The sequence below is a fragment of the Bactrocera neohumeralis genome, chromosome 2, assembly GCF_024586455.1.
Source record: "Bactrocera neohumeralis isolate Rockhampton chromosome 2, APGP_CSIRO_Bneo_wtdbg2-racon-allhic-juicebox.fasta_v2, whole genome shotgun sequence".
NCBI classification, from domain to species: Eukaryota; Metazoa; Arthropoda; class Insecta; order Diptera; family Tephritidae; genus Bactrocera; species Bactrocera neohumeralis.
In genome coordinates this window covers 44789647-44814363 of record NC_065919.1, presented here as the reverse complement: position 1 = coordinate 44814363, position 24717 = coordinate 44789647, and the positions used below count along the sequence as shown (strand labels likewise).

The 24717-nt window shown below is 39.2% G+C and overlaps 1 protein-coding gene across 2 annotated transcripts in view; it reads right to left on the bottom strand.

Moving 5' to 3' along the window:
* LOC126753054 (polyhomeotic-proximal chromatin protein) overlaps positions 1–24717 on the bottom strand; it is a 425206-nt gene that overhangs the window by 12338 nt on the left and 388151 nt on the right. For both annotated transcript variants that reach the window (XM_050464181.1, XM_050464188.1), the window contains exons 5-7: positions 4106–7875; positions 3939–4032; positions 277–588 (exon numbers count right to left, since the gene is read on the bottom strand). In XM_050464181.1, coding sequence (XP_050320138.1) covers positions 277–588; positions 3939–4032; positions 4106–7875 — 4176 coding nt within the window. The remainder of the gene's footprint in view (positions 1–276; positions 589–3938; positions 4033–4105; positions 7876–24717) is intronic.

Below are 24717 nucleotides of genomic sequence, written 5' to 3'. Positions count from 1 at the left end.
GATACGTGTTAGATTACTATATATGGTAATGTTATGTATGAAATGTGATATTTTCGCCATTCCATTTATTAGTAGGTTTGTAGTAGAGCGCAAAAATTCAATTCACAATTACAACAAGGATAACAAGGATATCAACAATATGTGCATACAAAATGAGATCTCATCTTTTACGCTGTTAACAGTGAAAACAAAATAGACGAATGCTTGAGTTGTAACTGATGTGACAGCGCAGCGCCAATTGATTAGCGGGGAGACGGCGTGTGACTGAATACTTACCGTGCGAATCGGGCTTCATTACAATGTCCTGGTGGAGAGAATGATGTTGCTGCAGCTGCTGCTGTTGCTGCTGACGTTGATGTTGCTGTTGTTGTTGTTGTTGTTGCTGTAGCTGAAGTGTAGTGGCCAAAGCTGTAGATGTCGCGGCTGAGGTGATGGTAAAGCCCACGCCACCGGCTCCAGCTCCACCGCCGGCATTCATAACAGCGCCACCTGCGCCCACGCTCTGCGGCGGTGTTTGTACGCGTCGTATTTTCGCTTCTGACGGCTTGTATATGCTTGTGGTTTGATATGCGCTTGACATAACAAGTCCTGATTGAGCATGATGGCAGCACAAACAGTAGCCATGGCGATGTGGCAGGCGGCAAAGAGAGAGGGATAAATAAAAAATGGAATTTTTTTGAAAAGTCGTTGCAATGTGTTGGCGAAGAGCGTTGAAGCGAAAGAGAATATTTACTGTTATAAAAATTCATAAATTGATATAAGCAAATAAACACCGCAGACATACATATGTACATCTACCTCCATTTCTATGTATACATATAAGTTATGTGTGTGTGTGTGTGCTGACGTGTTTGTATCGGCAAAATGCTATTGGTATTGTCAGCATGAGCCAGCGAAAATTATCGCAAATCCGTGCGGCAACCAAAAGTGCTGATGTTTCATTCTTGCCTCTAAGACGCTTAGATCCTGCACCTTTCTTCACTGTCTTATGTAACTTTTACGGCAGTCAAATGTATTTGAGGTTGATTGCGGCCGGGATAAGCGTATAATAACTGTGTCAGTACATGTGTATGTAGAAATTTGAGCCCGTTTGCGCATGAAGGCGGCTTAATGTAGCTCTTAGCCAAAGCTTTTGCGCTTCCACGGCCTAGTCATTGGTGGTGGGGATGGTGGCAGTGGCATCTGCTAATAGAGCGTACAATTTACGAGCCTACTTATTTTTAACGATTCTTCGCTTCATGCTTATCTTCACCCGCTACTGCCACTTTGTGTTTTGGCCTTTCAGCCACCGTTCAGCATTGCCTCCTCGCGCTTTGTGTGCTGTCTGCGCCTATTCAGCGCGCCCTTAGAATGGTAGGATAGTAGGTTGCGTGCGCGTATAAATGTCGATTGGAATTTAATGTTGCGTTTAACGTCTTGATTTCTTCATCGAATGTGAGTAGCATAAAATGTGTGATAGCGTTTTCCACCTCACCCCACCTGCCACAAATCTTTTGCGGACTGTGTGTTTCACTGCGCTTCAAAAATATGTTCGAATTTTTGCCGCTTATGTGTTTATACATATGTGTGTATGTGTGTTTATAAGAGTAACATAAAAATGCCCTAAGGACATTGCATGATACATATTTTATTGGTTTTTGTGCGATTCTATTGCTTTCATTGTACTTTTTCCCGTCCAAGCGCTGTCATGTCGATTTTTAGCGAATTATTGCCTTTTGGAAAATGTGCAAGTGTGGGTGTGCGTCTGTCATGTCGGGTTGCGTGGGCGCGCGAGTGGATTGTAAGTGGTTAACAGACGATTTTACGAGCGCATTAGGTGTCCATTTTAAAACATTTTATGCTCGCGCTATTCGAATTTAATACCGTTTTCGCTGTTTTTATGTAGAAGGTGACGAGATATTGTAAATATGTTTGTATACGCTATGCTACCTCGAAGCTTACTGAACGAAGGTGTGCACTTGTAACACAATGCACACTTTAGATACTCTTATGATAAATAAAGTTAGGTAACATATTTTTATGACACCAAATCATATGTTGAAAGCTATTGTACGTTGAAAATTTTAGGGTTTGTATCATAGTACCGGTCACATGATTAACATTTTGTTTGTTGCACGATTTTTCAGATATGAATTTTTTGGTTCTTCTTCAGTTGAACGCAAATCTCAGTTTAAATGCCAAAAAATGTAAACCACCTTAGCAAAGTGAAGCTTTAGCAAATTTATGATGGCTTCAAGGTGCTTTGTTGATAACGGGTTTAGGGACGCTACAAAAGTAGACCGATAGGGACGCAAACGACGCTATATTTTTCCCGCTCTTTTGACATTTCACTTTAGAAAGGTTTGCCATTTCATCATGGAAGGATATACGATCCAACAACGAGTCGAAATTATTAAAATTTACTACCGATATTCGGAGTCAGTGGCCTCAACTTTAAGAGCGCTACGTACATTTTATGGTCGTCATAATCGTTCTATCAGATCAACAATTGAGCCGGGGGCAGAGGGCTGGCGGCGTCATTGGGCCGTACTTCATCCGTGATGATCAAGACTGGCACGTTAATGTGAATGGGAATCGCTATCGAATCGAACGAATATCGAACGTGAAATTGCAGCAGTATCGGGCGATTTATGCTTGAAAACCATCGAAAACTTCTGGCTGTGGTGGCCATGCAAAAGAAATCGAGAAATAAAGAATTTCATAGATATTCCAAACCTGTTGTTGCCCGTTACGTGAGATGAGGACAATGCTTTTTTGGCATATAGGACACAGGGCTGAAATCTTGGCGATTCATCAATAAACCCAATCTACCTAAAATGGTGAATTATTTCACAAGCAAGTCTCATTTTGACTCGATTAACTTCACACAGTGCTGCTCCAATTTCTTTAACTACTGAAAAAGAGTTTTTTTTGGAGGTCCGTAAAGTAGTTCTCTGTGGAGGGCAATTTTTGCTTCAGCGGATCCAGGCCGATACAAGGCGGAAGCTTCTTCGGTTTGCGTTTCAACAGCTTTGAACATATTGGTGAAGGGCTTCATAGTTGTGACTATTGTTTGGAGGAGTTGTCGCTGTAATTACCACGCCGACGGTATTAACATGTATCAAATTTTACGGAGATTCTCACTGTCTCAATACTCTCGCGGTCTTTTAATATGAGATTTTGGACTTTTCTCATGCTATCCGCCGTAGTACTGGTTTCCACGTGACTACTGAAACGTATTATGTAAACAAGTTTTTGGTGCTCACCATCGAAACATAATAGACACAGTATACGGCATCCAAGCGATTACGTTGCTTTCACTATGAAACTGCGTTCAAAAATCAAGAATCGAATCGTCGACCGATTTTACGTTCTTTCAGAGGAAAAGTATAAGTCCGATTCTTGGAATGGTGGTAAGGCTAAGTAGTTGTTGGACCTAACTAAAGGTAAGGTTAATCTGGTCGGCTAATGAGCCACGCAAAGGTCAGCTTTGGACCATTGCGATACCAGATGGAGTTCAGTTACTTGGTCCATGAGGACATTCATTTCCTGCAGTTTTCTCGATCTGCCAGCCTCATTCCAAACTAAAAGTATTACTTACTATAACAAAGGCAGCGCTTTCACGCTTTACACTTATGTATATGGAAAGTATTGAATGTCTCCACAGACTCTATAAAGTTTCAACGTTCAGGTTTTATAATTTTTGGGTCGATATGTTTGTTGAATTTTACCAAAAAATTTTCAGTAATTTAGGAAAATAAAGTATATTTTGTTAATTTTATAGATTCGTTCAAAGTTTGTTTGCCCGTTGCCTTTTGAGTAAATTATTGATTTTTAGATATACATATGTACATATGTATATAACTTATCTTGGGTTACACATGAATAAGGTACACAAATGAAAGGGATATCAATTTATATTCAAATAGCATTGTACAAGCTTGCATTCATACTCGTACCTTTCTCGGCGTCCGTGGTCGATGGAGACTGCCGACTGTCAGCACTCTGTGGCGAGGCGGCACCATCCGGTTCTGAGCTGGATACACATTGCACCTGCAAATGGAAAGAATGGAATGGGTTTAGTAATCGATTAAATGCAAACACATAATCATTTTTTTCAATCTACCATATCACTGCCACCACTCCGATGACTGGGTGGGCGCTCTGGGCTGCGTGGGCTATGGGTGGTGGTGTCCGGTGGACTGGCGGCCGCCGAACGCTGACCACCGCGACTTGACGGAGTCAACGATGACGTGGTTGTTGACGAAGACGACGTGGCTGATTCCATAACGATGTGCTCAGAGCTCAGCATGGTTATATGTTGTTGTTGTTGATTTGAGTGTTGCTGTTGTTGTTGTTGTTGATGCATTGCGCCGGTGGCCGGTTGAATTGCTACATGATGATGGTGTTGTTGTTGCTGTTGTGCTGCCACGTGCTGCTGTACTTGCACCTGCGGCTGTGACTGTTGTTGGTGCTGCTGCTGTTGTGCTTGTGGATGTTGCTGCACTTGTATGGTCGCATTCTGCTGCACGTACGTGGCTGTGCCGGCTTGCTGTTGTGCCGTTGGCATAACCAAACCCATTGGTGTCGAATAAATTTGTCCGATCGGACTCAATTGCCCATTGCTGCCGACAATGAATTGCTGTCCGGTGGCCGTGGGCGAAATGAACTGCTTATTTTGGGGTGAGGGTGTGCGTAACATCATTGTTGTACCCTGCGGTGTGGTGGTGAGTATGCTCGGCCCGCAAGCGCCCACATTCTGTATTTGTAGTAATGTGGTGTCGGGTGCCATCACCAGACCGGTGGGCACAATTAATTGCTGCCCAATGAGATTCATTGGCTGTATGATTTGGCCATTCTGTAAGATGATTTGTTGTGGTTGTGTCGCTGTAGCGGTAGCTGGCTTATTGACCACAATGCCCTGTATACCAGGGCTAAGTTGGAATTGTTGCTGATACTGAGGTGCAGCGGAAGCGATTTGTACAACTTGCGGCTGTGGCGGTGGTGGTGGTTGTGGTTGCTGTTGTTGTACGGCAACGGCTGCCGCGGCGGCGGCAGCAGCAGCTTGCTGATGTATAATGGCCGTTTGGTTGGGTATAGTTGGCGAAATTTGTGGCGAAAGACTCGTGGTGGGCGTGTTGGCAGGCGAGACACTGCCAGTGGAGTTTTTACGTTTCTTCGCACGTCTCTTCACATCCGGCGATGTGATGATAATGCGTTGTGTCTGCGCTTGCTGCTGCGTCTGTGGGCTCTGTTGGGTTTGTTGTACGTAGGCTGTAGTTCCATCGGCTTGTTGAACAATCTGACTTACCACCTGACCATCCAACGTGGCAAATTGCTGCTGAGCAGTAGGCTGCTGCTGCTGTTGTATAACGTAGCCACCGTTTGGCAGCGTATTCAAGACGACCGCTTGTTGGCCGTGCAATAGACCAGTTGTAGCTGTAGCGGTGTTCTGTGTGGTGGTCAACAGTTGATTGCCGGCAATTAGTTGCTGACCGCCAGCATGTATGATATTGCCAGTGTTGCCAGTTGTCGCCAACGCCACCTTAGTGCCATTACTTGTGGTTAGTATATTCTGACCAGCTGAATTTAAAATAACTGTAGCGGGCTGCAGTTGTGCAGTGGTCGTTGTGGCGCCGGCGGTGGACGCCTGACCTACAATGTAGCCACCTTGATGTTGATGCTGTTGTCCATTTTGCAGTATGATGCTGCCATTCGCGGTGGTCAGCTGCTGGTGACCGCCAAGTACTTCCAGTTGGTTCTGTGGGTGGTGCTGATGTTGGATGATAACGTTGCCGGTTGTCGTTTGCCCAGCTCCACTGCCTGTGACATTGCTATTGGCAGCTGTGGTGATCAGCAGTTGCTGCTGGCCTTGCGCTTGTTGCTGCTGCAATTGCGCAGTGGGCTTGCCATTAGTCGGCATAACAATCAATTGTCCGGTGGAGGTCATGATGATTTGACTTGTGGGCAGCTGTAGTGGAATTGTGTTGTTGGATTTCTGTACTGTGGCTTGCAACTTTTGCGGTTGTGGCGGCGGTGCAAGCGTCTCTATATGCTGCTGACTAGCGCTGACTGTGACAGCTGCTGTTGCTGCGGCTGTAGTTGTAGTGGCGGTTGTTGTTGTAATGGCACGGCTAGCGGCTATGGATGTCAACGTATTGCGCGCAAGCGCTATGCGTTGTGGTTGCTGTTGTTGATGCTGATGTTGTGGTGTCTGACGTATAATGCGTATCTGCTGTTGTGTTTGTTGCTGCGGCTGTTGTTGTTGTTGTTGTACACGCATCTGCACCACCTGATTGGAGTTGGCTTGATGTTGTTGCTGTTGCAATTGTTTTTGTTGTTGCTGCTGTTGCATTGGCGATGGCGAGGCGGTCATTTTGGAGGAAGAGGCGCGTGAGCTGCCCGACTCGACCGAATCGGCTGGAGATGGACATGGCAATGGGCTTTCATTGCTTGTTGATATGGCACCGACCTGCTCTGGCCTTGGCGTATGACGTTGCGATTCGGGTGTGGAGCGCGCAAAGGCGGTGCTTGAGGAGACCGGTGATTCTTGCGCGGTTGGCACGAGATTCGGCTTCTGCGTTTGCTGTTGCCTGAAAACCATGTTTTGCTGCTGCATGAGTTGAATTTGTTGTGGTTGTTGGTGCTGCTGCTGTTGTAGTTGCAGCTGTTGTTGTGGGTGTTGTTGAGGCTTCAAAGTGAGCGTGAAGTTTGTGCTACCGTCAGCCGCCATTGAGGTGGGTACCATCAGTTGACCGTTGATGGAAACCAGATTCATTTGTTTTAGCTGTTGGTTTTGCTGTTGCTGTTGTAGTTGCGCCTGCTGCTGTTGCTGCTGCACGTGCACTTGATTAGCGGTGACAATGATTTGCTGTGGATGAGCGCTGATTTGTTGGGTCTTACGTTGTTGCAGCTGCTGTGGCTGCGCTTGTTGTTGTTGTGGTCGATAAAACGTAGTCTCCTGCTGCTGATGCTGTTGCTGTATCTGTGTCTGATAGTGTGCCACACCATTTTGCACATAAACTTTCTTGGCATAAGTGCCTTGTGGTTTCTTATCACCAATTGAAGTGCCTGTCGTTTCTTGTTGCACGCTTTGTTGCATTGTTATATTGACGTTGCCGTTGGCAATGTTGTTGTTGCCACTTGCTACATGCCTCAGCTTAATCTGCTTATCTTCTTCAGCCACACTTTCATAGCCATCAGTGTCTTCTGCATCATCCCCATCATCTGCCATTTCTGCGTCATCCTCAGCACATGCGTCGGCATCGAGTTCGTCGTCGTCTTCTTCTTCCTCGTCTCCCTCGTCTCCCTCGTCTTCCTCGTCGTCTTCGTCCATGGCAACATTCATCATTGAGCTGTGCAGCAGTGCTGTCTGTTGCTGTAGGTATCCTGTGGGATCATCTTTAAAATTCGGCTGCTGTTTCTTCACCGGCGAGGCGAGCGAGCGCTTTATGTAGCGCGTTGTGTTTTGTTGATGGCTCATGCCACTGCCGCCGCTTGCGGTCGTCCAAGTGGGCGTTGCCACATTGTTTTCTTCGCCAGCAATCGTGGTTATCGCATTTGTTGTTGTAGTAGCAGCTTGCGGCAATGGTGGCACACGTTCAGCATCTTTGCGCCACATTTTGTTGTCTGCGTTAAGTGAATTGAGCGTTGGTTGCTGCTGTTTTATTTTGATGTCTGCATTGTTTGTCACATTCTTTATCACATTTTGCTGTTGCTGTTGTTGTTGTTGCTGCTGATAATGCACCTGTGCAGGCGGCATCATTTTATTAGGGTTTTGACTAGCTTGTTGTTGTACATTCGTGTTGCCTGCTTTTGTTGCACTAACATTAGCCGCTGTGGGCATTGGAGACGACGCTGCGATGCCAGTGTTGGCCATTTTACCACGTTTAATGTCTGAAAATGAAAGATAAACAGGGAAATAGTAAGCATAAGCGGTTTTTAAGTAATAGTGGTTAGGCATAACTAAATTGCTAATATAACCAGAGTTCTCACTTAATATAAAAGAGTAAGTAAAAGCGAGTAACTGAACGTTCGCGTGTAACTGAACGTTTTATACTCTTGCAATTTTCGAGGTCCAAAGGTGATCAAATATTGAAAGATGTTGCTAATGAATTCAATATTGGCTGTTGGATAAAATGGTGAATGGATTACAATGATAGAAAAGAAATATTGGTATCTTATTACTTATATCATAGGTCTTAGGCTCCCCTAGTTTTCTTGCTACATTCTGCTTTTTGCCCGATAAACTAATTAACTGAAATGGAACATATGTGACATAAAATTAACAAAAGAGGTGTCAATTTCCCGATTGATTTTAGACACTACACAAGGTACGTTCCAAAGTAAACAGGACTTAAAAACAAACAGAACAAATGGTTTTTTCGGCAAACTGTTTTATTCAAAATAGTCTCCTTCTGCTTCGATACAGCTTTTTGCATGTCAAACGAGTGTTTTAGGTCGTTGGCCGGTATGGCCGCCAGTATGCCGGTGCAAGTCTTTTGAGTGCCTCTACGTCTGCATAACGCTTTCCTTTCATGAGCAAATGCATTTTTCCGAAAAGGAAGAAGTCGCACGGTGCCATATCAGGTGAATACGGGGAGTGGTTAATGGTTAAAATGTGATTTTTGGTCAAATAATCGGTCACAATGATGTCCTTCGAAAGTTGGATTTTGAGCAATTTTTGGTCACCAGTCAATTTGCGCGGAACAAACCGTCCACACACCTTTCGTAAGCCCAAATGTTCGGTCAAAATGCGATAAATCGAAGTTTTGGAGATGTTCAATTCCATTTCCATGAATTCCAATGATGATTTCGGCTGATTTTTGATACATTCACGCACAGTTTCGATGGAATTTCCAGTGATCAGGGATTTTGATTGGCCCACATGTTGATCGCCTTTTATGTCCTCACGACCACTTTGAAAACATTGAAACCACTCGTGCACTCTGCTACGGGATAGGCAATCATCGCCATAAACTTGTTTCAACAACTGAAACGTGTCGGTAAAAGTTTTACCAATTTTAAAACAAAATTTCATGTTGGCTCTTTGTTCGAAGCTCATTTTCGCACCGATAACACAAACATACTGACTCTTAAAACGCAATAACTTCACTTCCAATCGATGAAATGTTATGAAATTCTCACTGAACAATCGATAAAGATAGCAGATTCTAACACACTAGTCGACATATAGATGGCTAGATTCAAAAAGATTTTTAGTGGATTTTCACGGTTTTAACTGATCCAAAAACCTATCTGGGCGATTTATCTGATACAGATTAATTATTTTTTAAAATTATCATCTCTGTTAAGCCTTGCAAGGTATGTAAATATTAGAGGTCTTGATTACTATTTCGTGGGATCGCAGCTCGCTTGTCTCCCTTAGGCTTGCAACAATATCACTTATACAAATACAGTGGTTTTTAAGAACGCAAAATGAACGCAAAGTGCTCTGCTCAATCCACAAAAAGAGAGACCCCACAATCTGCGCCAACCACCGTGGGATAAGCCTCCTCAACTTCGCATGTAAGGTTCTATTGAGTATACTTACTGTGCGAAAGATTAAAGCCAACCGTCAACAAATTGACTGGATCTTGTTAGTGTGGCTTTAGGCCTGGAAAATCAAAAACTGATCAAAACTTGGAAAAGGCCTGAGAAAAAAGGATCGACACACACCACCTGGTCGAAGCTGCCTTATGCCGCTATTTCTGAATTTGGTATCCCAGCAGATCTAATAATTCTATGTAAACTCCCGTTGAGCAATACCAAAAGCTCCGTCAGGATCGGAAAGGCCCTCTCTGAGCCGTTCGATACCAAACGAGGTTTCGGAGAATCAGTCACAAAATAAAACGCAGAATAACTCTTGCCAACAAGTGCTACTTCGGACTGAGTGGACAATTGAGAAGTAAAATCCTTCTGCGAAAGATTTATGATCCTTAGAGAAAGATCTGGCTACACTTGGAATCCCCAACTGGCGCCAAACAGCGAAGAGAAAGAACGACTGTCGTACTGATGTAAACTCAGTTATAACCGCATAAACGGTGTATACGCCAATAAAGAAAAAAAAATGGCTTTCAAATCTTCACATTTTAAGTTGGCAACACCAATTAAACTTCGACTGCAAATAGTTGAAGCTTGTAATACCCAAAAAAGAGTTTGGTTAATCTGAAGTTGAATTGCTTTCACTTCAATTTAATTGAGTGGATTGGAGTTGAAAACCGTTATAACGGGTAAAAATACGTTTTAGAGGTAAAAATCTGTTAAAGACGATATGAATTTTTACAAATAGTCGAGACTATGTAACTAAGTTTTTATAACTTACAAATTGCTTTCGGGCTTCTGTCCTTAGCGCAGCAAACTTTCTTAAATGAGAATGATTCGCCGCCGATTAGACTTTAATTTATCTATTTATCACCACCCCCACCCTTACACTTTTGATTAACGGCGCGCATTGCTTCATAAATTTTCAATGTGCATAGCCAGAATACAATGCAAACACACACTAAGCATTCGACAATAGCTCTCAAGGAGTTGTAGCCTCCCTAAGATTGGAAAAAATCAATAAATTCTCACTTCAACCACGGCAGAGAAGCGCAAATAACGGCTGCGGCGGAACCGAGACAATCAATACTTGCGATTTACACACTTTTAACTTCCAGCCAGACAATAAATCATCATTTCAGCCACCAGACGTATGTTCACATATGTTCGCGCAGCAGTGGGCCGACAGTAGACGCTGGCGATCCACAGAGTAGAAAAGGGAGCTCTAAGTGCGAGATTGACTCTCGGTTTGTATGTAAGCAGTAGTAGCTGCTGTTGGCGCTGAAAGGCTCCGCTATGTAACAATGGGTGACCAGTTGGTGAGGGGAGCAACAGCGAGTCGATGCACTTGGAAAACTATGGATTTGTTATACCATATGTGTGTTCCACTTGTGTGTGTGTGTGTGTGTGTATAACCGTTTACAATTGCGTCAGTGGAAAAAAATATTTGTTGTAGCAGCGGATAACGGTAGCGCGCAGTAAATTAATTCACCACTTTTACCTGCAAAAGCTTCATAAAAGCAATCAATTAAAATGCTTCGATAAAAATCTGCAGCAACACAGGCGCATACATACAAGCAGAAACTTTTAAACTGTACATGAACGAAGCCAGACTTGCTTACAGGCGCATATGCACGCATAACAGTACGTATTTATACATACATACATATGTGGCAAGGGCATAAAAGCACCTACGCCAGTGACGGAAGGACCAAATTGCTGCAAAACGGCAGCAATATAAATGTCGGCGCATAAAGCATATGTATGCCGAGCATACATACAAACATACATTTGTATGCACATATGTATGCGAGTAGGTAACGGTGCATAACGAGTTCATTGCGGTTGAGGTGACAAAGACCGTTGGCTTTTGGGCGAAACTGCTGTAAATAATGTTTAAAAAATGCGGCACTGTTGGAAAAAATTCAATCGAATGAACTTGTAAAGCATAAAAATATAAAATGAAACAATAAATAATTATGAGCAAACATAACTGTCGCAGCTGCGTTCCCTGGTTCTAACTGCTACGAAGGCATATTTCATATTTTTTTTGCGCTGGCTTATCGCCTCAATTCAATCTAGCCCATAATAATGGTGCTTTACAGTTAGTATATGCACACAAACACACCTCTGTATATACATACATATGTACTTTGAACATGGAGTACTTTGGCAGTGAAAATGAACAAACAAATATTGACCAACTTGCATGTTGCACTAAACAAGTGTAATTATGCTAAGTAAAACGGCTTGACGCTACTGTGGCTTTGCATACAAAACAGAAACATACATACTTATACACATACACACAATTACCCGTTATTGTCGCGTCAAAAGCGACTATGTAAATTACTTTTAACCTCTCTCAACCCTTTATCCCCGCTTGCGTTATTACTCATATGCAACTAAATCTGCATTTTCGTATGTGTATGAGTGTGCGTGTGTTAGTGTAGCGCGGGTCAGCGAAAGGTCGCACACGTCACGCAGCCGCCGATTACACAAATATGCCACAATTAAATACCAGCGAGGTATTTGAAGCGCAAAAATGTGGTTAGCCATAGGCGTATGAGCATGAGCAAGCACAGACACACGCATACATACATACTTACATTCGCACAACTTTACAGATCCATATGGTATTTATGTAAATGCGCGCACGAAAGCATGCAAAAATTTGTTTATTTGCCTTCTGATGACAGATATGCTCGTGATTTCGATAAGCACACATGCGAATATTTGTGAGTGTTGGTTTGTTGGACAGTGTGGTAAATTTGCACGGGCCGTGCGTGCATACAGGGTGCAACCCTGTATATGTAATTGCATTCACGTGCATGCACCGGTAGATAAAAAGAGTTGTAGCAACTGCAAGCCAACGGCTGTATGCTCGATAATTAAAATATTTTCGCTTAAATGAGTCATAATAAAAGTAAATAAACACTCATGCATACATATTTAGTTATGTGTATCTTAGCGTTGCTTGTGAATGCATATATATGTATGTACATACATATGTGTACAAAGTAACGGTTTCACGAACATAGGTGTAGACAGTAGTTTTGCTTTTGTCATAAGTCAACTTCTCTTATTTACTCCCCAAGAAACCTTTAATTTAAAGGAATCACTATATCCTATAGATAGCTGTCATACAAACTGAACGATCAAAATTATATTCTTGTATGGAAACTTCTATAGTTGAGAAGGTTGTTCTGGCTTCAGTGAAACCGAGGTTAAGGTTTTTTCTTTTTTTGGATATATTATTACAGAACTAGAATTAGAAACTCGGAAGCTATTTACGTATAAAGGTCGATACATGCAAGTACATACCTTTTGATTTATATCACAACCCCATATACATACATAAGTACTATCTAATAAGGGTATTTCTCTATAATCTATATACTTACATATATACATATCTATATATAGTATATAAAACAAAGACGGGTTTGTTCGAACACTATAACTCGAGATCTGCTGAACTAATTTTCATGGTTATTGATTTGTTGGATTTGTCTCCGCCCCGAATAGCAGAATACATATTGAAAACAATGAAAACTCGATATGTGTAATGAATACTTAATCTTCTTATACTTGTATATACTTTTTTCATACAAATTTTTTTCAATTTTTGTTTGTTTTGTTTTTTAATATTTTGATTTGTAATTTATTTAAATCGTTCAATTTCGGTCGCTTGCTTTTTTATTCCGGCTATTTAAAAGAAAAATTTTTGAAAATTATTCAGTGAAAACTTTATGTGTGTTGCTGATTGAAATTTGTTACGAAGCCACGCAGAGGTCGCCGTAATATTGGTCGGCGTTTTTTTGCCATCAACGTATGCCAGCCCAAGCAAGGCAAGGCAAGAAGTACTCCCAAAATGCGATGACATACTTACATATATGTATACGTGCGGAATTATGGATCGCGGTCATTCAGCAAGCGATCGTCACGATATCATTCAAAATTCAGTTTTAAGACTTCTTAAACTTCACTTCTTCAATGCACCTGCACACCGCGCAAAATATTTGCAAAATATTAGTTTAAGTATCAGATGAGTATCTGCAAAAAAAACATCAGGGTTGCAATATTGCCGCAGTTATTTGCTTGCTCGAACATCCCCATAATTTCGCGCAGGACAACGGCGGCGGGGTCAGCTAGTATGATATATTAGTAACTCAGGGGATCGAAAAACGGTTTCAAACAATTATTAACAATTCTACAACAACTAAAGCAGTTTGCTTGTTTGTTACATTTGATTTAGACATCCAATAAATTGGTGTTGCGATTACCCGCACCAGCTTCGGAAACGGTTGCTTGTACTCAGACATTTTCTCAACTAACTAAAATCATCAGTTCCGCCAACATTAAAAAATATCACTTCAAGACCTTGAATTAGAGTTAAGAAGAGTACGATTGTGATCGAATTTAAAGCCAAAAACGCAATGAATACCATTGATCAATCGCCGTAATTAACAGATTTGGTTCTGTGTACTTTTTTCTTGTTCCCCAAACTGAAATTGCCATATACAGGTGTTTGTCCCAAAAATTTGGTTATACTTGTTTATGAACTACTACTTTTTATTCTCATTTTCAGTGAGCTTTGCAATTATTATGAACACAACTGTACATATGGAACTGTGAGGACCAAAAAGCAATAAATCAAACAAAATTAGTAACTGTTTATACAAATAAAATAATGTTACCAAAACAAACCTATGCTATGCAAAGTACAAACACAAATAATTGCCATATCGTGCCACACGAAGCTGCATTTCTAAGCACTGCCATGCAAAAGGCGATTTCCGTTTCTAGTTAGAACTTCTACAACTCTTTTATGGTATTATAAATATGTGGAAAATGTAAATCTGAAGTATTGTATATAAAGTATGAATATTATAATATTTGAAAAGGGCATAAAACCACATGGAAGAAAAGCGAACACCACTTGGACGTTCAGTGATTAAGAAGAAAAAATTTTTGTGGGTTATACTTAAGGGGTTATTTACAGTTAGAATTTGCATTTTTCTATTTTCTCAAGGTACATGTTGCAGAGCGCTTGGAAGTGCATTCTAAATTACAAACGCATTTTTCTTATGTTGCCCATATGATCTCATGGTGTTAGCAGTGGCCAGACTATTAGCCGACCTGAGAAATAAATGTAATGAGTGTTTAAATGGTCTACGCCAATGGTTCTCTTCCGTGAGTCTGAGTCAGAAATTGGCGGAGGACAAAACAGAAGTTTTCCTTATAAGCTCTAGGAAGATAGAAGAACGAATAGAGCTTATCATAGGGGAGTGCGAGATTACTTCAAAGCCGCAACTGAAGTATCTGGGAGTAATATTGGCTTCCAAATTAAAATTTAAGGAACACCTGGAGTATTCTTCCGGGAAAGCAAACAAAATTTATAATGTCCTATTGAGAATAATGACAAATAGAGGCTGTGTGCGTTCCAGGCGGCGATTCTTAATAGCGAAAGCAATGAGTTCCGTAATACTGTATGCGGCACCAGTATGGATACAGGCAATGGATTTAAAAGCGTATGCTAAACAAATGATCGCAGTGCATAGGCTTTTTGCAATTCGGGTAATAAGTACTTTCCGGACTATATAAACAGACGCTGCTGAAGTAGCCAGCATGCCGCCCATTGACATTCAGGAAGATGAACTTGAGCGTTTATATCAGCTATCGACGCCTAAAACAGTATCGGCAAGGACAAATGAGAGAAACAAGAGCACTAAAATGTGGCAGGAGCGGTCGAATTCCTCATCGAAAGGGTGCTGGACCCATCGACTTATACCGGATATCCACTTGTGGACAGACAGACGACATGGGTTTCCATCTGACCTAAATACTTAGTGGACATGGGTGCTTTAGAATCTACCTTTTCAGATTCCACAATGACATTAGTCCGTACTGTCCGACGTGTATAGAGTATATAGAAGACTCTGAACATGTATAATATTATTTTATTGCGCTCGATTTTCGAATACAAGGGAAAAACTAAAAACCACACTCGGTGGTAGTTTTACGGAAGATAATTTAACGATATTCATGTGTCAGTCGACTGATAAATGGAATTAATGAATAATAATGATCAAACTGAGACTTTTTCAACAGACTATGCTTGTGTCAGTCCGCGCAATAGAGGAGAGGTCTTGTCCCTCCCACGAAGTAATACTTAGCCGGTGGTTCCGTGGGAGGGTCTTGAGTTGGGAGTAGGTTAGTTAGCGGATTAAAATTCCGCACTCCGGCTTTCGATGCTTCCCCCTACTATAAAAAAAATATAGAAATTCTTTTTTTCCCCCACTCTCAGAATATATTGTCAAACAGAGAATTTTAGATCTTTACTAATCGTTATGTTCTAGCCTTGCTTGAAAAAATGTCATCATTGGCGTTACTAAGTAAATTCAGTGAAATGAGACAAAAAAGTTCTGAATAATTGACATCCACTGATTAGCAGTACAAAATAGAGTATAAAAACAGTCTGCAAATCAAAAATCAATTATAAACATTTCTAAAGTCATTAGTGTTATTAAAAATATAGAATATGCATATAAACACAAATTATTTGTGAATGCGATATACTCTAAATAATTGAATTAAAACATATGCTCACATTGTCGCCACACAATTAATGGCAACAAATTAAGTTAAATGCCATGAATGGCGACCGGAAAAAATATGGCAAAAGATTGCACAAATACATTTTTAATAATATGTATGTATGTATATGCCTGCATGCAAAAGGGATTTTGCGGTTTAAAGGTATTAGCCTGCTCAGGCAAAAACAATGTCATTAAAAAAGCAATGGCAATCACATAATATTCAGTGCGTCTGTAGATATGTACATAACTACATAGTATGTGCGAATTTAGCCATTTTGAGCCAGCATAAAATTAAAAATCCGCCAAAGCTCGAAATGAATTCGTAATAAACTTACAATTTAATTGTTAAATATTTGCACGAAAAAAATGGAGAAATAGTGTCGGTAGCAGTCCGTAGAAAAACGGTATACATAATTGCAATGCAATGGCTCGACTTAATTCCGCGTCAATAGCGAATGAAAATTTTGACTAGACAGAAAACAAAAGCAAATGTTCATAAAAAAAACACGCATAAACAAAAATGCCCACAGTGATGCTAAGTTTTTTAAATATGAATGCAGGTATGTTTCTAAATGTATATAGGCAAGTACAATAGTGGGGGAAAAAATTGTAATTGCGGTATAGTGAAGCCATAAAGAGGAATAACTACTTCTATTTACATTGTGAAAAAGTACCCGAAAATTGTAAGTAAAACTCAAAATATTAAATTATCCATCAATATTTATTTTGTCGACTTCAAAGTAATCTCCACCAGATGTAACACACTTACTTATGCCAACGATTTTTTCAGTCTTAGAAACAATTTTGGAATGGCCTTCAGCTTCTTCAGCGATTTTTTTTTCATTTCTTCGTTTGAGTGAAAACGGGTTCCACGGAAGAGCAATTTCAGTTTGGGGAACAAGAAAAAATCACACGGAGTCAAATCTGGTGAATACATTGGCTGATCGATTGTATTCATCGCGTTTTTGGCTTTAAATGCAGTCACAATCGTAATCTTTTTGAAAAAAAAGTTCGCTTTATCGGGACGAGTCGAACAAGAACACATTTCATACCCAAAATATCCATCAAAATGAATTGAACTCACTCGCAAGAAATGTCGAGCTCTCTTGCCATCTCTCTAACATTTACCTGACGATTTTATTTTTACTTTATTTAATATTTTTATCAGTTGAAGAGACCGAAGGTCGTCCAGAACGAGGCATATCTTTAACGATCTCTCGATCGTCTTTGAAGGCTCTTTGTGTTTTTGATAAAACTGAATCATCGTACGCCTTTGCAACATTCGCAACTATTTCGCCCACGAAATTTGGTTAGAAATACAAAATTTGAGAAGAACTCTTTGTTCGATATTTTTATCCATTGTAAAAAAATCGCAACGCACTACTGAGGTGTACCGACTTAAGCAGCTGCTGTAAACAAATTGGTTGACAGGTCGTGTTTATATTTGGCATAGTAATTAAGGATAGTCCTACCAATTTAGCAAAATACATTTTTTTGAAATATCATTTCCCCGGCGAATTTAATTACACTTTCCGGGTGCTTTTTTTTTAGTTTGAAAACTGAAATAGTCACAATGACCTCTTGAAAACAAATATCAGGAGCATAAGAAATTTGGTGATAAAATATATGTATAAAAGACAATTATTATACGGTGAAATTTCCATTACCAAAAACTTGAAAAATATTGGTTCTAATAACCTAAGTCGCTCCGTGGTTATTGTTTGAATATGAAAAAAATGGATAAATATTCAAGTCACTGTTTTAAAAATAGCCGAACCAGTATCCATCCGTTACTAATAAAAATACATTGAAATGATAACGGTTTTCACAGTAGAAAACCACACAAGAAGCCAGTTATTTCAGAATAAAACGAAAAGATGTTGCCAAACACGTAAGAAAAAAGGAATGGAGTTTTGTAAATAAAGGTTTTATTTCCAGATGAGTCGAAGTTTTTGGTAGCGATAGAAGAAAAAAAGTTTGAAGCAAAACTAAGGCTGAGCTGGCACTGAAGAATTACGTACCAACCCTACTAAGGCACGATGACAGCAACTTATTGGTTTAGAGAGCTCTCGCGGCCTCTGGAGATGGAATTTTAGCTTTTATTGAGGGTAATATAGATCGTTGCGTTAAAAGTTGCTGTTGGAACATAAATTGATACCTTTAGTGGATAATATAGATCTCGGTTTCAGTTGAATCTTCCAAAAAAGCAAGGATCCAAATTTGAGACCTATAAATTATTAAGGATTTACTGTTTTATTATGACCGCAGACAATTGAACATATCACCCAGTTTTGAATGTTTTTGCATATGTTTAGGAGATATTCGAGGAAAGCATTACAAAATTGGAAGAACATTATATTTGTAAAATCGATTGTTTTGTTCGTTCACAACTTTGTTGTTATAAGTCAGATAATGAATTTTTTACCTCATTGTTATTAGAATGAAGATAAGAATGAAGCTGTATCAACACAGTTTTCTAAAAAGGTTTTGTAGTTCCAGAACCACCAAAGCGGTGAATGTAGACATTGCACCTCATTGTATACATATGTATGTGCATTAGAGTGATTATAAAATTCATAAAAAATAAAAAATTTTCCCAAAAATAATCAAATTTTAACTGTTAATATCTTTTAAACGTTAGGGTTTACGAAAAAATCATAGTAGACCTTTTTTGTCGAGCATTCAATTTCCCACAAAATCTAAGAAACAAGATATTTTTTCAAGTAGTTGGAAGCGAGATATAAATTTTTCTATCTGATAATAAGAAAAAATAGAAAACTGTATGAAGGAGGACCTTCCCGTTACAATTAAAAACTCATGTTTGGAGAGACTTTCTTAGAGGTGTCTAGGAACCTATTTTTCCGAGTACGAAACGAAAAAAAAAATTTTTTTTTGAATCACTCTAAAGTACATACTCTACATATGCATAAGTATATCCTCATATCGTCCCTCTTTGCTTATGCTAATTTCGTTGGCAGCACTGTACTTGAGCATGGGCAAACTCATATGTACATTGTCTAGCTTATATTGGCAGCTTGTTGGCAAATTCACAAAATAAATTTTGCATTTGTATGCTGCAGTGAATTTGATATTTTATAAAATCAAATATTTAAATGTTTTGGCGGCGATAAGTCTCGCAAAATACACACACACATACATACATATGTATGTATTTGCACAGAAAGTAATCAAATGAAAAAGTTCACAGAAAAAACAATTCAAATAAATTAATAAAAGCAATTACAAGTGGCAGTAAATAAATAAATAGATATTCATTGTATGTATGTTTGTGTGCAATGGCAAATTTATTTATATTTATTTACGGTTATGGCGTCCCAGCTGGGCGCCTGTGTTGGTAAATCAATTAAATGCAATTTCCTAAACAAATGACTGGCATTGCAGTGGGCCAACAACAACACGAACTGCTTATTGACTGCTCAAACACAACTACCTCACACCGCGCACGCACACACACACCCAAACACCACATGTGCGGCAGCAGACATGCAAATGAAAACAAACGAAAATTGTTAACTCGATTTTCGTGTTGGCAAATTAAATAAACAAAGCAAAATATTTATTATCATTTTCATTATTATTACCGTTATACGCAGTTTGTGCGCATAAATAATAATAGAAGTCGCAGTCGTTTGTATGTGTGTATGTTTGCTGTTGTTTTTGCTTTTAATGCGTGTTTTTTCCGCGTGTTTTGGTGATTTGTGCAAATTTATGGGGTGTTAAAAACGCCACAGGGGATCATTTATGCGCCTGATACATGCAAGCTCGCACGCTATAACGGCATTTTAAACTTATTTACTTTCAGACATACTACATATAATATGTATGCGTGTGTGTGCGTCAACATGCAATCATGCACAATTATTTTTATTGATAATTGCAAAGAGTTGGTGTTTTTTTCGCCACCGCAACTTTGTAAAATATATTATTTTATTTTATTAATTTATTTATGCCGAAATGTTTGCGTTTATGCATTTAAGCATGCATAAGCAACTATTTTGTCAATTCCCATGCTTGCACGCGTCCATGCTGTGTGAGGCGCCACATTTAATGGCATCGGGTTACAAGCCAGTCTCGTATTAGCAAATGCAAATACGAATAAATCATGTAATTTTTTTTTTAATTATTTGCTCAGCGACTTTTCACTGTGTAATTTATAACGGCATTTTTATTTTTTCCAGACGAAACAATTTTGCATAGTAAATTATGCAATCGATGGATTACTCATGGTGTTTATGTGAAATGTGATGTGTAAGGTGGTAAAGGGTATTAGTGTGGCCACTTAATCGTTGCCATATCTGAAATTCAAAATTTATATAATTTCTTTGTTTTTTTGAGCTGCTCATGACATGTGAATTAATATTTGTCAACTTATTATTTGCTTTTGGTAGACGAACTTAGGTTAGGTTATACTGTCCGGTTGTCACGCCTTACTTACTATAGACTGCGTTGTTTATCTAGTGATGAAGTAGGCAATTGAGAAGGAAAGTCTACTCTCGACAAACAAAGACCAAACTCTACAAGTCACTCATCATCCCCGTCCTCCTACATACATACATACATATATGGAGCAGAGAGCTGAGAACAGGAAATAGTGAATATGAGCTAGAGCTGGAGAATACGTTGAATGCTGAAGCAACTCGAAGCTGAATTCATTGATTTTTGCCAACGTTTTCACTGAATTTTGTCACTATGCATTGTTTTGTTTAAACAGCACTTGCTTTTTCTTCAAATGCGGCCGTTTATTGGCGATTGCGTGCTTCAAATGGTCTAAAAGCACGATGTAATAGTCTTTTTTCAAGTCAATAAAAGTAATTTCACCCGGAAATACAGACGTCATAACATTGCCAGCCGACTGTTGTGTTTCTCCACATTTTCGAGCTGGTTTATCGTGTGCAGTCCACTCAGATGATTGTCGATTGGACTATTGGACTTCGGAGTGGAATGGTGGAGTCATGTTTCATACATTGTCACTTATTGACACAAAAAAAGGAATCATTACGCTTGAACATCTCTAAACACTGCTGCGAATCATCAACTCGTCGTAGTTTTTGGTAAAAAGAGAGCTTCCGCGCAACCCACTTTGGACAGAGCTTTCTCATACCTAAACATTCGTGAATGACATGATCTAAATGTTCAGTTGATAACTTTATAGTGCCTGCTATCTCAAACAACTTCACTTTACGGTCATCGTCATCATTTTATGGACTTTTTTGATGTTTTCGTCGGTAACAGTAACAAACTCTTTTGGGCGTCCACTGCGTTTTTTGTACATTGTACATTAGAACTTTTAGTTTCTATTTCTTTTAAGTTTCAGTATTTTTGCGGTAATAGTGAAGCGAATTAATTGTCTGAAGCACAGTTATCGATATTTTTACTGTCACTTTTCTTAATATTTTTTTTTTTTATTAAACATATGTAAATATTTTGCCATAAACTCGATTACTTACATTTTGATACCTTTAACGAGTAGTCACGCTACCTGAATCAGCTTTTGAGCTGCTCAGTGGAACCCTAAAAGAGAACCGGGGAAATACCCTTGCGGTTGTTCGACACCTTTGAAGATGACCTGATACATAAATACATACATATGCATACATATGTATATCCCTGCGTTGTCAATAAGCACACAATTCAGAAAGTTTTTCAGAAAAAACACAGGCAGTCAAGGTGATAAACAATCAACGAATAGAAGTATGTGCAATGAATAGTGCAAATTAAACGGGCGGCGAGGGAAGGCAGCGCGGAATCGACAGAACGCTCGGTTGGTGCGTCGACAAAAGCATAAAAGGTATTCCTGCAAAACAAGACTCATAAAACATATGCGTTGCGGTGCGCACACAAAAGCAATAGTGGCAAAAACGGCAACGGATCACCAAACAAACACACCTGTACATATCTATATACAAACATACTTATGTATGTATGTATGGAGGAGCAAATGCATGCACCACGCAGAGCACAATCAGGAGTAAATATCGGGCCTTTTCGCGTGCCAAACTTACTGCAAACATGAAAAGCAATTTTTTAAAAGCCGGAAACGGATGTAACTGCGCTGCACAGCACTCAAAAGTAAACGTACAAACACTTCAAAGTGTAGGCACGCAAGCGCTTCAGTAAATATACACATACATATGTATGTGTGTGGACATATGAAATGTGCAATGTGGCACTGCTGCAAGTGGAGGCACCCTCCTAAATTCGAACATCGTATGCGTTTGTATGCATGTGTGCGCTTTTGTGCAAGCATTCGCTGGCGCATAGGAGCATACTTCAAGGCGTCAACGCGTTTTAGTATCCTTAAGGGTGTGCGTGATGGCAAATGCCAAACAGACTGCCTTAATAGGAAGTGGCGGGCGCCTGACAGCTGTGTGGGGTAATTTCGCTGAAAAGACTACGATTGAGGCGCAGATAAAAGTCGAGTGGCTGCTTAGCGGCTGGTCTTATACAATTTATGCAAATTTCGTGAGGACTTAGACTATGTTTAAGGTTAGTTTCAAGCTTTTAAGAACTATAATTTGCGAGTATTATTTTGAAAAACTGACTGCAAGAAAGCTTAATATGAGTTAAATGACTGGAAATTTTAAAATTACTTTCATATTATATTTTAATAGATTTTTTACTTGCCTATTTAAGTAATAAAAAAAAGAAAAAAACGTTAACTTCGGCTGCACTGAAGCTGATATACCCTTTACAGGTGCATTTCTGTTAGTAACTATTCAGTTTGTTTGGAAGCTATATGCTATAGTTAACGAATCTGATCAATTTCTTCGGAGATTACATTGTTGCCTTAGAAAATAATATATACCAAATTTCGTTAATATATCTTGTCAAATGTGAAAGTTGTCCATACAAGAACTTGATTCCGATCGTTCAGTTTGTATGGCAGCTATATGCTATAGTTAACCGATCTGATCAATTTCTTCGCAGATTACATTGTTGCCTTAGAAAATAATATATACCAAATTTCGTTAATATATCTTGTCAAATGTGAAAGTTTTCCATACAAGCATTTGATTTCGATCGTTTAGTTTGTATGGCAGCTACATATATGTTATAGTGGTCCGATATCGGCCGTTCCGACAAATGAGCAGCTTCTTGAAGAGAAAATGACGTTTGCAAAATTTCAAAACGATATCTTAAAAACTGAGGGACTAGTTCGTATATATACAGACAGAAAGAGACAGACGGACAGACAAACGGACATGGCTAAATCGACTCAGCTCGACATACTGATCATGTATTATATATATACTTTATAGGGTCTCCGATGATTTCTTCTGGGTGTTACAAACTTCGTGACAAACTTAATATACCCTGTTCAGGGTATAATAATAGAGTCTAGAAAACATGGTAAGTTTTAAATACATCTTAATAAATAAATTATAGTATTTACAGAAAGTCGTTTTTTAGAAATAGTTCCATCTTAAAACATACTCAAAAATGTTGCCTACATTTAGGATCATGTTGCATTAGCAAATTGAGGAAATGGACGATATTTTATAGTACGAAGATTTATATAGGAGGTCTTGTGGTAAAAAACTACAAAAATTATGCTTTTTTATAATCTTTTGAAGAAATTATATAAACATAGTATACTATTTTAACCTACACTTATCTCCTAAGACAAAAGTTTTGTGCTTGGAAAGGTGGTAAGAGGCCATAACAAATGAAACATAAGTACTTCGAAACCAAAAACGGTTCAAAGTGACACTACTACTAAACACATTACTTTTTTACTTGCCGCAACGCAAAAAGTCAGTAGAATTACATATGTTTAGTTTGATATCTTTCACCAAGATTCGTAACATTTTATAAGTGTTTGTTCAAAAGACTTGATAAGACTCCTCTTGCGAACATTAGTGAAAAAGGCTTGTCTTCAAATTCATCAGATCTACACAGTAGCTTTGTTTCTTACTTTTTGGATACAATTAAATGGTATAATGGTTCCCAAAGCAGGTTACATATAAAGCTATACTCGTATAAGAATAAGTATGAATGCTCCATTACAATATACATTAGAGCGGGTCCATTTACAGGGAGCCAAAAAATTGAAAAACTCTGCCTAAGACACTATAAGTTTAAACACGGTTCCGAGCCAGCGATATTTAAGGCAAATTTTTTTAGGGATTTTACAAATTTGTTCCCCAGTGTTTGAGATATCCCTATGAAATTTAATGCGTAGGCATTAATGATCAATTTTGCATTTTAGGTGACGATATGTATCTTCCATACAACCGATTCAGACGTTTTAAACTTCGCCTTGAAAATCGCTGGCTCGAAACCGCTTTTAGACCTATAGTCTCTTAGGAAAAGTTGTTCAGAATGATCCGTATAACATTGCCTGCATCTACAACGTTTTAAAAGCGCTTTTGAGGAACCAACAATAAAAGCAAAAGATAATTTCAAAAAATATAAGAACTTTTACATGCAACAACAACTTGTACCTGCCACACAAGCTCGAATTCAAAGGTGTAAAATCAAACAAATGAACACGTGTATTTAAAATTGAATACCTACATCAACAGCGAACAGATGCACATATGTATGCTTAGGTATGTGTGTAAATAAAAAA